The sequence below is a fragment of the Anguilla rostrata genome, chromosome 17, assembly GCF_018555375.3.
Source record: "Anguilla rostrata isolate EN2019 chromosome 17, ASM1855537v3, whole genome shotgun sequence".
In the NCBI taxonomy this organism is placed as follows: domain Eukaryota; kingdom Metazoa; phylum Chordata; class Actinopteri; order Anguilliformes; family Anguillidae; genus Anguilla; species Anguilla rostrata.
The window spans coordinates 20,444,381-20,456,517 of record NC_057949.1 but is presented as its reverse complement, the minus strand read 5'-3'; the positions used below and the strand labels follow the sequence as shown (position 1 = coordinate 20,456,517).

General features: G+C 48.1%; 1 protein-coding gene across 9 annotated transcripts in view; it reads right to left on the bottom strand.

The window, feature by feature from the left end:
• The window catches only part of LOC135243740 (voltage-dependent P/Q-type calcium channel subunit alpha-1A-like), a 79,709-nt gene that overhangs the window by 5,682 nt on the left and 61,890 nt on the right, over positions 1-12,137 (bottom strand). For 7 of the 9 annotated variants that reach the window (XM_064315740.1, XM_064315743.1, XM_064315744.1 and 4 more), the window contains 2 exons: positions 6,807-6,920; positions 6,388-6,431 (listed from right to left, as the gene is read on the bottom strand). In XM_064315740.1, the coding sequence (XP_064171810.1) occupies positions 6,807-6,920 (114 nt within the window). In that variant the 3' untranslated portion in view covers positions 6,388-6,431. Of the gene's footprint in view, positions 1-1,399; positions 1,436-3,970; positions 4,173-5,181; positions 5,187-6,359; positions 6,435-6,806; positions 6,921-12,137 lie in introns of those variants that run through there. The other 2 variants (XM_064315750.1, XM_064315747.1) reach the window with 2 other exon arrangements.

Below are 12,137 nucleotides of genomic sequence, written 5' to 3'. Positions count from 1 at the left end.
GTATGTGTGCAGTACAGAGGGGCCTCAGAATCTATCAGCAGTTCAGACAGAGGGGGCAGACGAGCAGTCATGCCTGGGGGACCCCCTCACCTCACACCCACAGCATGCATCCTGCCCTGGGACAGAGGCACGGAAAGGGCGGGAGGAGGAGTGGAGAGAGAAAGATAGAGAGAGAGACAGAGGGAGCGAGGGAAACAAGGAGAGAGAAGAGAGAAGGACAGGGAGAGCACAGGCCACAGGCCATGCCTGACATGCACCCAAGGACTTTACCTGTAGGCCACGTGTGCCACGCCTACTCCACTGCAAGACCCCGCTTCCGACCCCCCCCCCCCCCCCACCCTGCCCAAGCCTACCCCCCCACAGCACACCACAAAAACAGTGCTGCCTCCTAGCTGCAGTCACCTGCCACCTCCTCTCTGCGATATCAGTGCGTAAGACAGGGACCCCCCCAGGCCATGCAGACACAGATAGTGGCTGTCCAGAGTCCTGCACCTGTCCCAGCTCATATGGAGATCAGAGCGCTTGGGGATTGAGTGGATCTGAGTCCGGCTTTATCTCAGAGGCAGGCCAGGACGTGTGGACAGCCCTACGGCGCGTACCGCACACGCGCGCCTGCGACCGCACACCCGCTCTGCGCGCGCCCGCAGGACCCGCACGCGCAACGGCACCCGCACACTCTCCCCCCTCGGGTGCGCACGCAGACACACACTGATGCACGCGGGCAGAAGAAGCACTGGCACAGACAGGCAACCACGGATGCCGTCAGACACAAATGGCAGACCGAAATAAGACAGAAAGAGGGAGAGGTACGGAGAGAGAGAGAGAGAGAGGAGAGCGAGAGTCACTGAAAGTCCAAAGCTGGAGAGGGTATGAGCAATGACACCTGGGCATAGGAAAGACTTCGTTACACATGCTAATGATTCTGCTCCATGTTAAACAGACTTTTCGTGAAACTTCTTCTTTTCTAATTGAGGCTGAGGTTCTCTCTCCTATACATTTGACCAGGATAATCTTACACAGAGCCTGAACCTCTCTCTCTCTGCCTCTCTCTCTCTCTCTCTCTCTGTACATAATGGACAAAGACAACTGGAACGGAGGCAAACGGCAGGAGGGATGACACAACCCAAAAACAAAAAGGTTGAAAAGAGAGGAGAGAAAAGAAGCAAACATGGCAACAAAAAAGCAGCAAAAGCTGAGATCTGGAGAAGAGACAAAACTGAGATAGAAAGAAAGAAAGAAGGAGAGAGAGGAGAGAGAGAAGGAGATAGAAAGACAGCGAGAGAGAGAAAGAGGAGGAGAGAGAGAGAGAGAGGAGAGAGACTGAGAGATAGAGAGAGAGAGAGACAGAGAGAGAGTAGGAGAGAGAGAGAGGAGAGAGAGACGGAGACAGGGTACATACACTGAGATTATTCCCGCGTGGCCTTCCCTTCCTCCGCTGTGGAACAGGCACACAGAGGCGCACACACACAGGAAGCCACGGGTTACCCCACACACAGACCACAGCACAGGGAGGACACAGAGACCCACAGCACAGCCACCAGGAGGGGGCGACAGAGAGCAGCATAGGGGGGGACGAGGGGTGTAACGAGGGACAGAGGGAAAGGGGAATGAGGGGACAAGGGATGAGGAGTGCAATTAGGGACAAAGGGAACAAGGGGGAGAACAAGGGATAGAGGGAGGGAGGAAGGGAGGGAGCGAGAGACAGAGGGAGGGAAAATGATGGGGGAACAAGGGAGGGACGGAGAGAGTGAGGGAGGAGAGTGAGAGACGGGGAAGGGAGGGAGTAAGGGAGGGGAAGGGGAGAGAGGAATGAGGAAAACAGGCAGAGGTGGTAGCACAGGGACAAATGGGGCAGGGCAGGGAGTGGCAGAAAATGGTGGGAGGGGTGCAACAACCCAAAGGAGTGAAAAGAGAAGAGAGAGAAAAAAGCAGAGAGAAAGAGAACCCAGTTAGACACAGAAGCAGCAGTACCACAGAGAGAAAGAGAGAGGGTGAGGGAGAGCAAGAAATAGAGAGAGAGAGAGAGAGAGAGAGAGAGAAAGGTAGAGAGCGAGAAAGAGACAGAGAAACAGAGAGAAAGAGAAAGAGACACTTACCACAGCAGTGCACATACACTGAGGAGCAGAGGCAGGGTTAGAGACAGTCACCATGGTAACACTACTTTACATCACTCCAAGCTCCACAGCACATCACAGTACGTTACAGTACAGGAGGAGGCATGGACCTACACAATGAGCACCAAAAAAAAACACGCGACGCGCAGTGCAAACACGCCTGTACACGCACACGCACACATGCTCACAGCGCCCCCCTCCTTACCTATCCATTTTAGTGTCCTGCACTGCCTGAAAGCTCCCTCTACCACAGTGTACGCCTTCAAATATCTGCACAGGCCAACAGGCTGGAGGCCTCGTGGAAGTCAGTCTCTTACGCAGACACACTCACACACACACACACACACACACTCACTTGAGTGTGTGCAGGCATATAGTACACTGCACATCCACACACACACCGCATGCTCTATCTCTCTCACACCCCATTAAGAACAGTTCTATAAGTCATGAGTTTCAACCCGGTGATTTTAGGACACACCTCAGTGTGCCCACGTTGTACCAAACTCGTACTGTAACCAAAGATTGTAGATTTGCAGTGAACTTCTGCATTTAACTTCCCCTTTAAATACACAGGCATAAATGGCTAGAGCACACAGGGAAGGACATGGACTCTAGACAGAAATAACTGCTTTCAAACCTGGTTGAAACAAAAAAAAGATTAAGACGTCAGCTTTGAAGACATAAGAGGAAAAAGTCAAGAATAAAGACAGAAGGAAGATAGTGCATTATGGTAAAAGAGATACAGAGGGAGACAGAGAAACAGAGAGATAGAGAGGTGTGGGGTTTGACCAAGGTGACAAGAAAGTGACTAAGCTGTGCAATGATGGGCAAGGTGTTTGATTGTGTGTGTGTGTGTGTCTGTGTGCGCGTGTGTGTCTGTGTGTGTGTGTGTGTCTGTGTGTGTGTGCATGTGCGTGACCGTAGCCCTTGCAGTGGACATGGCAGTGATGAAGATAATGCTTGAACAGGATGGGGATGGGGGAGTGAGGTACACAGCTCACTGTGTGCAGTGTAGAATGAAAGATGAGGAGACAGGACTGTGCTAACACTATTTTCCTGCTGCCTGGGCCTTTTACCTTCTGTCTCTGTATTATATTGTGTCTCGGTGTGTTCTCACTGTAATCTATGTTACATTGTGTCTCAGTGTGTTCTCATTGTAATCTCTGTTACATTGTGTCTCAGAGTGTTCTCACTGTAATCTCTGTTACATTGTTTCTCAGTGTTCTCACTGTAATCTCTGTTACATTGTGTCTCAGTGTGTTCTCACTGTAATCTCTGTTACATTGTGTCTCAGTGTGTTCTCACTGTAATCTCTGTTACATTGTGTCTCAGTGTGTTCTCATTGTAATCTCTGTTACATTGTCTCAGTGTGTTCTCACTGTAATCTCTGTTACATTGTGTCTCAGTGTGTTCTCACTGTAATCTCTGTTACATTGTGTCTCAGTGTGTTCTCACTGTAATCTCTGTTACATTGTGTCTCAGTGTGTTCTCGTTGTAATCTCTGTTACATTGTCTCAGTGTGTTCTCACTGTAATCTCTGTTACATTGTGTCTCAGTGTGTTCTCACTGTAATCTCTGTTACATTGTGTCTCAGTGTGTTCTCACTGTGATCTCTGTTACACTGTGTCTCAGTGTGTTCTCAGTCTCGGCCTAGCATCATAATAGTCTCATCACAGTCTCTACGTGGTGTAATGAAGTCCCCAGTCTCAGTGTCTCTTTCATTCAGAAGGCAGCACTGGCTGGGGGCAGAGAGGCTGAGCTTCCGAGAAGCGGACAGCGAAGAGGAGGAGAAGAAAGAGAGAGGGAGGAGGAGGAGGAAGGACGGAGCAGAGTGAGAGGATGAAGGTGCTCACTTGGTTGTCAGCTGGAAGCCGGGGCATAGAGGCGGCCCTCCCGTGCCCTTCCATTGGGAGATAGTGATCAGTGTCGACGTAACCATCCTGCCCCATCTCTCTCATCTCTACCGTCTGCGAAAACAGAGGGAGAGCGGGGCGTGAGCACTGCGGGGCCTGAGGGACAGGCCTGGGCCGGCAGGGGCGAGGGGGCGGGGTCCACCTCTCTCCCCCTCCCCCTGAATACAGAGGGAGATGCTACTCCAGATCAGATCTGTCATCTGCCCCACTCACAATGGAGGGGGGACTCTACGTCTGATAAGGCACAGCACACGTTCTGCACAGCAGCTGACAAAACGACAACAAACCACTTTACATCTTTCTGCTGTTTTAATGGATTTAAACGTATTAATGAAACTTCCTAATGGTGTCAACCACTCATAACTTTCATAACGTTTTCCGTTACATCGCACTCTGCTATTTTCTCCACTCCGTGACGCACCGCATCAACAACTTAATTTATTTATAATCATGTTTAAAGTTGTATTTAATGTATTAATCAGCTGCCAGTTAATTAATCTGAGCTGTGCTTTACAGAGCATCTGATGAGAACCATCATTTCAAACATTATGGTTGCTGTACTACTTTGTCTTACTTAAGTCGCTCTGGATAATGGAGTCTGTTAATCACCAAATAAATATAGTGAATTTTTCATTGTAAGCATGGTGCACTAAGAAACAGGGAACCTATTGGAAATTATGCTTAGAAGAAAAGGGGGCCTTAGCATTTGGGACAGTCCCATTTGATGGAGAGAGGAACAGTGCAGGAGGGGAGTGGGGGTACCTCACACACCCCTCCAAGATGAGGATGGAATGTGGGATGGGGGTGGGATGGGTGGTTGGAGGACTCCCACCTGAGGCCGCACTGGAATGTAAGTGAAAGAGTGCAAGAGAAGGGGTGGGGGGGGGAGAGCAAGAGGAAAAGACAGAGAGAGAGAGAGGGAGAGAGAGATGGTGGAGTGCAGGGTGGTCCCTGGATTCCAATAGGTGGAGGTGGAGATGGAGGTGGAAGGGGGGAATGTGTTGCCGGGTGGTGGGGGGGTGGGACGGGACTGTTGTCTGCCGGTGAGTTGTGGTTGGCAGATGGTCCAGGCAGATGAAACTCTGGGAACGTCCCGGGTCAGCCACTCCATTGGACACACCGACGGTGCAGGGAATCACCACAGAAACAACCGTCCCTCCTCCATTCTCCAATCACAGCCATAGGAAATCCTTTTTAGTCCATCACCATTGTACAAATCGCCCCTGGGCTCGTCTGGCACACGCGTTCCTACAGCCCGGCACTCTCTCATGCACCAACTGTCAGTGCACACCAGAGGGCGCTCTGTGGGCTTGCTCCATATGACCTCCAGCACGTCCCAACGTGGGTTCTGGATAAGAGCGTCTATCAAATGCACACAATGCTATAGCCGCCATAGGGCACACATGTACATGAGAGTGGCCAGTGTGAGCAGGTATTGCAAAAACAGCAATGGCAAGGCCTCAATGTTAATATATAAATGTTAAAAGGTACTGGGTAACATGTTATACAATGAAGAAGCCACTGCACAATATCTCAATTCAAAATGTTCTTGTTATTGTAGCTGTTTCCTTCATAGGGCTTTCTGGCCCAAATGTGTGGCTGATTATTATTAAAAAAAATTTTTTTTTACCATACTACCCCAATTATATTAAATAATTATCTGTATATATTGTAATTCCCAAATGACAGACTCATGCTTTTGGAAAGTGAATATCTACACCATAGCACCTAATGGCACCATTCCGGTGTGTTTGTTTATGGTGTGACATTCTGTGCTGATTTATGGCATGGATTTACTGTGTTACAAAAAAAGTGGTTTTTAGCATTTTTTTGTACAAGCGTATTATTTGGTTTAGTGCTTATGGTCCAATGTATTTGCAAGGCTTTGTGCAATTATCTGTGAATCTGCATGCATGTACATGAGCATGTGTCTGTATGTGAATCTGAGTGTATGCAGATGTGTGTGTGTGTGTGTAGTGTGTGTGTGCAGTGTGTGTGAGTGTATGTGTGCGTTCAGTGTGTGTGTGCTAGTGTGCTTCTGTGTGGGCAGTGTGCATGTGTGTGTGTGTTGTGCGCATGGTGTAGTGTGTGTGCTCAGTGTGTGTGTGTGTGTGTGTAGTGTGCGTGTGCCTGTCTGTGTGCGTGCGTGTGTGCGCGCAGTGTGTTCAGTGTGTGTGTTTGTGTGTGTGTGTAGTGTGCGTGTGCGTCTGTGTGTGCGCTGTCATGTGGTGGTGTGTGTGCGATGGTGTGTGTGTGTGTTAGTTGTGGTGTGTTTTGCCAGTGTGCGTGTGTCAGTCTGGATGCGTCGTGTGCCTCGTGGTCCGCATGCGGTGTTTGGGGACATCTCCTGCGTGCGTCGCGCCGTCACCCAGGACTGGCTTTCCGTCTCCTCTTCCAGGAGCTCCTGCCAGCACGCACAGTCAAGGGATCTCCTCGCAGGCTCCATCCTCTTCACTGCCGCACGCACAACGCCCGGGTCTCAGCCACGGCCCTTGCCCTGCGAATGGAACTCACACTAAGATACTGAACAAGTGTGGGGGGGGGGCTGGGGGGGGCGGGGCAGAGGTACACTTTTGTTGACAGGGACACACAATGAGGACCCTGATCTCTTGTGCAGGTGAAGGCTCCTGCTACTCTTCCTGTGCAGAGCCAGTGTGCAGTCAGGAAGGGTCGGGCAGTGTGGACCCCTTCCCCTTCTGCAAACCCATAATTCCACTGACGGCATAAAGGGTAAGAAAAGGAGTGATGGAGGGGGAAGGGAGAGACAGAGGGTGACTTACAGGTTGTTGACGGTCTCCGGCTGAGGCTCCGGGAGGCTGTTGACTCCCTGCCCACCATCCTGGGTTGGGGACGGGGGCTCCAGGCGCTGAAACATTAATGGCGTTCGATTCTGTGTGAGATACAACATGGCCTGCGGCTGGTATCAGACAGACTTATGGGAAATGGAGTCAAACATCCAGAGTGCAAATGGGGGGACTGAGGAGGGCTCCAGCGGCAACAGGAGACAGCAAAGGCCAGCCAATATGCATTCTGGGAATTGGAGTCCAGCTTTGTTTTCATTCTCTTTTTTGTACGCAGCTCAAATGAGATCCTCGGGTCTGTGCTGTCTGAAGGATGCCGGTAGCTTATGCCAACAATTCATTTACCTCCAGCCGACCAGTAAATGAATGGCGATAAGCAGCTGGGTGGTACTTTGAGGTCCGCAGCAGAATCCCAATCGGACCGTCCTCAAGCTCACCCCTCTGCTGGGAGACTGTGCAAGCTCCAAAGACAGATGCAGCATTCGGCAAGAATGTTCTCAACCCCAGAGATGGACAACATGCAAGAAAATAACAGACTCAATGCCTCTCCATCCATGACACCAGTGAACTAAGCTAGAGGGGGTTGGCATTCCACTTGGCCAAAAAAAAAAAAAACCACAACCAATTGTGACAAGCCAAAATTAATGGTATTCAAGACCAGTTATTAGGCCTAAGTAGACCAATTTGTGTGCCACTGTGCACAGCTGTACCCCCAAGTTGAGCAGCTAGTCATGTTGATGTAATTTAAGCATTAGTCAACTTTTCTAACAGTACACAATTAACTACTTAGATGATTGGGTTGCAATTTTATTTCCAAGTATCTAATTAGGTACCACATCTTATTTTTGCATTTAGGATAGTTAAAATACCAGTTTGAATATTTTAATTACCAGTTAGTGTTCTTCCAGCATTATCAAACGGTGCCATTGTATTTTTTTATTGTCTATGCCAAAAAACTGTGAAATAACAGGATGATGAAAGCTATACACTGAAGGGGGTTAACAAAAAAAATGTAAAAAATGTAACTGAAGTGACGTCTCTTCTTGTTCTTCATTGAAGTTGGGTATACCACCATGTGCTCCACTGAGTGTTTTCCATTGAAATAAAACATCTTCGTCCTTCTATTTATAGCTCCAAGCATATAGTGCTGGAACCCTATTGTTTCTGCTGGAATTCTCTCTTTCTTTTTCTGAGATAAAAGCATCCATAGCTCAAAACCATAAGCCCTAGAGTATACATTTTTGGAAGGAGGGCTACATTCCCCCACTTCTCAGGGAAGGTATCCCACACGTATTGGCCAGATGGTATATATTTATGTATATATTTGTGTTTGGGTCCATAACTTTCATTCTGCAGGACCAATTGATCCCAAACTTCATACTCACATTTGGGCCAGATCTGAAATGTGTCATTGAGACTACCCATGTTTGCCATCTTGATTTACCACCATTTTTAAAAAATATGCAGAAGAGTTTCTTCCCTAAGGCTTTTTTCTTACTGGTCCTATTTGCGTAAAAGTTGGTGTACAGCTTCAGGAGTACTCAAACGTACTATAAACCAACTCAATCACATGAATCATTTGGCCACTATTAACAAATACATTCTAAAACATAGTGGCAAACTACATAATTGGACTGAATTCCTTGACAGTTAGTTTGATCATCATGAATGTGGTAGATATGTTTACCTAAGTGGTTTAAATTATATACCAATGTTTCATTTAAAACAGTCAATAGAGGGCGCCACAAGTTCAAATTCCCATCAGCTCGTTAAAGGAGAAGTTTAAGCAAAAATAAGACTGTATTTCCACTTACCCAGAGTGCTATCTATCCATCCAGATTGTTTCGCTGAGATTTTCAGAGTTTCTTGGTATCTGATGCCGCTCACTCTGATACAACAGGCCTCAACGGGCCAATGTTTGTGGTGCTCAAAGCACCAAAAACTTACATTTCAAAAACTCAACAGCAATGCCTTTTTCCAAATATAATGACGCGGTTACACACAAACATCCATAGACCTTGTTGTGCAGGGTTTCATCAAAAACGACTTTCTACCTAAGCACAGCAACTGTGCTAACTCCGTGAAATGGGCTGTCAATCCAATCAGATCGGTTATTATGATCCCAGACATGGAAAATTATTTTAGCAAAGAGGAAGTGGCTATTATCCAGAGTCACTGATGAGAAATGGACACACTATCCACTGCTAGAACAGGGAATCAGACAGCGATGAAAAGCGTACACTATCCAGCGTTACTGAAGAGAAGTTTACACTACTCAGAGTGGCAAACTGACATCAGCCTCACCCAGCCTGAGCAAAACCCTCGACAAGGTAATGCCAGACCTCTGTCATTCAAGTGGCTCCATCAGACAAGGCCAAACCAAAAAAAGTATAAAATACGTGAAAACCCAGAGGGAAAAGAAAAAGTGCAATGAGAGGGGAAAAAAACAACATACAAGGATTGATATATAACTGAACAGAAAACAGGAGAACAGGAGAAGCTGTCAAAAGCACAGCTTGCTTGTTGACTCTACCCTGCCCCTCCTGGACAGGCAGAGAGAGGCAGGGGGTACTGATACAGAGATGGCATACAGGAGTGACTGCAAGACAAGAACTACTAACAAGAGTAGTTTAGAGCGGCATTGGGACAAAAGGACAGGGAGAAAAGAAAAAAAACGCTGAGATAGATTAAAGTTCAGAATAAGGGGATTACAAAAACAACATGTAACATGAAGAGAAAAGGGAACTTGTGTGTAACATAATGTCACAGCTGCAGATAAGGAATTAAATCTGGGGATTTTGGGAGCCCCTCACACCATGCGTAAGTCATCCACTTAGACCCCGCTGGGACTGGGGGCAGGACCCACAGCTCTGGGAGAGTGCCCTCTCAATGACACTTCATCACCATGCCAACTGTGAATCTTTAAAAAAAAAAAAAAAAAAACCTGGGAAACACAGGAAACTGCAGGAGCCATGGATGTTTAGTGTCCTGGTGGATGGATGAACAACTCCAGGTATACACAGAAGAAGAGGATGAAAAAAAAAACTGATAACGGGTCCATGCTGCAATACAACTGGGTTTCCTTAAAACACCATATCACCCTCCACCTGCAACCCACCCCCCTCCCCAGACCCTGATGCAATAACAGTAAGTGCAGCAGGCTTCCGGATGCAAGCTTAGAATCACAGCACTCTCTGGCTGGCATCCGTCCACCCCCACACTAGCCCCAGTCCATCAGTCCTGACACGCACCCTTGCCAACCACATGCCTTGTCCTCGCTGGGGCTTCAGAAGCTCATGCACATACAACAATGTTAAAACCATAGGAGATCCGTTTTTGAGGCAGCTATGATCTATGATCCTGTACTTGAAATCCCGTTTTAAAACTTTTTCAGAGCACCGTTTAATGCCGGACGGCATTTGCGGTGAACCGAAAAAGGCCTGTGGGTATTGAAACTGGTGGCTGGGAAAGCTGCAGGTATGCTCAGACCCACCATAGGGGGAGGATTTAAATGCTGTCCTCTGCCCCAATCGCCCCTAGCATAAAGCATGTGGGAAAGAGGACAGAGGCAAAGGAGGGCGGGGCGTGAAGTGGAGTTCAGCTGAATGATGAAGCAGAGGAGGTCCGTGGAATGCATGAGGAGCACTGCATGCACTGTGACTGATGTCATGAGACAAGCCAGAACTAAAGATCAGTGCATGAGCAAAGGGGCATTTTGTACTGATCAGGGGGAGGGGCTAAGGTCTGCGTCTGTCATTAAGCCGGAGGGTAGGGGCGGAGGTGGGGGGCGGGGGGTGGTTGGGAGAATTCTGTTTTCTGTCAAGTGTTTATGCAGAAAATGAACAGTAGTGTCATGGGCTCTGTCCACTTTTTTAAGGATTGGAGAAGGTCACTGTCTGTCTGATCTTTGTCCCTGTATTGGGAAAACAGTACACAGTTTATCTGTCTGTACTAAGGGAAAATGGACACTTGTTTCTCTGATTGTCATTCTGTCAGGGGAAGGGAAACTCTGCCTGTTCCCCGGTCTTTGGGAAAGGGGACTGTCTTCAGCCTGGGAGGAGGGCTTTATGTCTTTAGAAGAGGGGTGACACTGTATTTTTGTCTGTGTATCTGGGAGGCAAGAGGAGCTCCCTCCTGTCTCTCTATGTGGGAGAAGAGGTTGCCTTTCTTTTACACCTTTACATCCAACAGGCAGATAACCCTCCAGCCATTTTATATCCAACCATTCTTCTTGAGTATCATGCTCTGCTCTAATTGGCATGCTAATGATCCAACTCTCTGCTTCAGGAGTTCCTGTTGAGCTTAGAGCAGACACTGCCCTGCCATCTGGCACATTAAAAATAGAATAGAAAATAGAAAATAAAAAATATAATTATCCCCAGGTTTGTGTACACATTCTCTCCTTGACAACTGGTTCATTCGTCTGTGTAGTTTGTCCACAGGACATCTGAAATCCCAATTTAAGGAAACACCCGGTCATCCCTGCTTCTGTGACACTGTGGTATATGTTCCAAACCTTATTGCTGAGTTGTCTCTGAGTTACTGAGTTAGTGAGTATGGTGCCTCTTTGACTGGCAATGCTGTGTCATTTGGCAGCGGTGATCTCCATTGCACACAGTCATCTCTTGTGTGCCTGTGTTTCTGTGAATCCTCAAGAACAAACCCCATCAGAACCTTCAGCTCTGCAGCATTACGTTGACAAGCCCATCTTAAACTAAAAGGTATTGAACAGTCTCCCATCCCACCCCCACTCGCCCATGTGTAAGAGGACTTGTGTGTGGGTCATGCTATTTTGCAGTACCCATCAGTGTGCTATGTGGTCTTAGTTGTGTTGTAATGTCCACCCAAAGATTTTGACAGATACTGGAATGCATGAGTATGTCTCTTTGATCTTCTTCATAGCTGATGGAGCTGCTGCAGGTGGTGCTAGCTGGTGCCGGCAAAATGGAGAGAGGATCACCCACTGGGGACCCCCCTCATGATCCCCAAAGATTTTGGTGGCATCTTGGTCCGCGAGAGTCCTCTTCCATAACATCTCTGGCATTCTGAGCAGGGCGCGGTCCGTTAGAGCCAGTCATGGCATGAATGCGCATCGACCGACCTTGAACACCCCACCATAAAAAGGATGTCCCAGCCAAAAGATCATTCCAGCTACTGGGCATTCCCTCCCTTGAGGGGCATATAATGACCCAACCCTGTGTCCAGACAGAGCCCGACTCCACCAGCTCAACCATTTCCCCACTGCCCTGTCTCTGTTTTTCAGGTGATGCTAATAAATAATGACTTGGACCCAGAGGAACTGGACA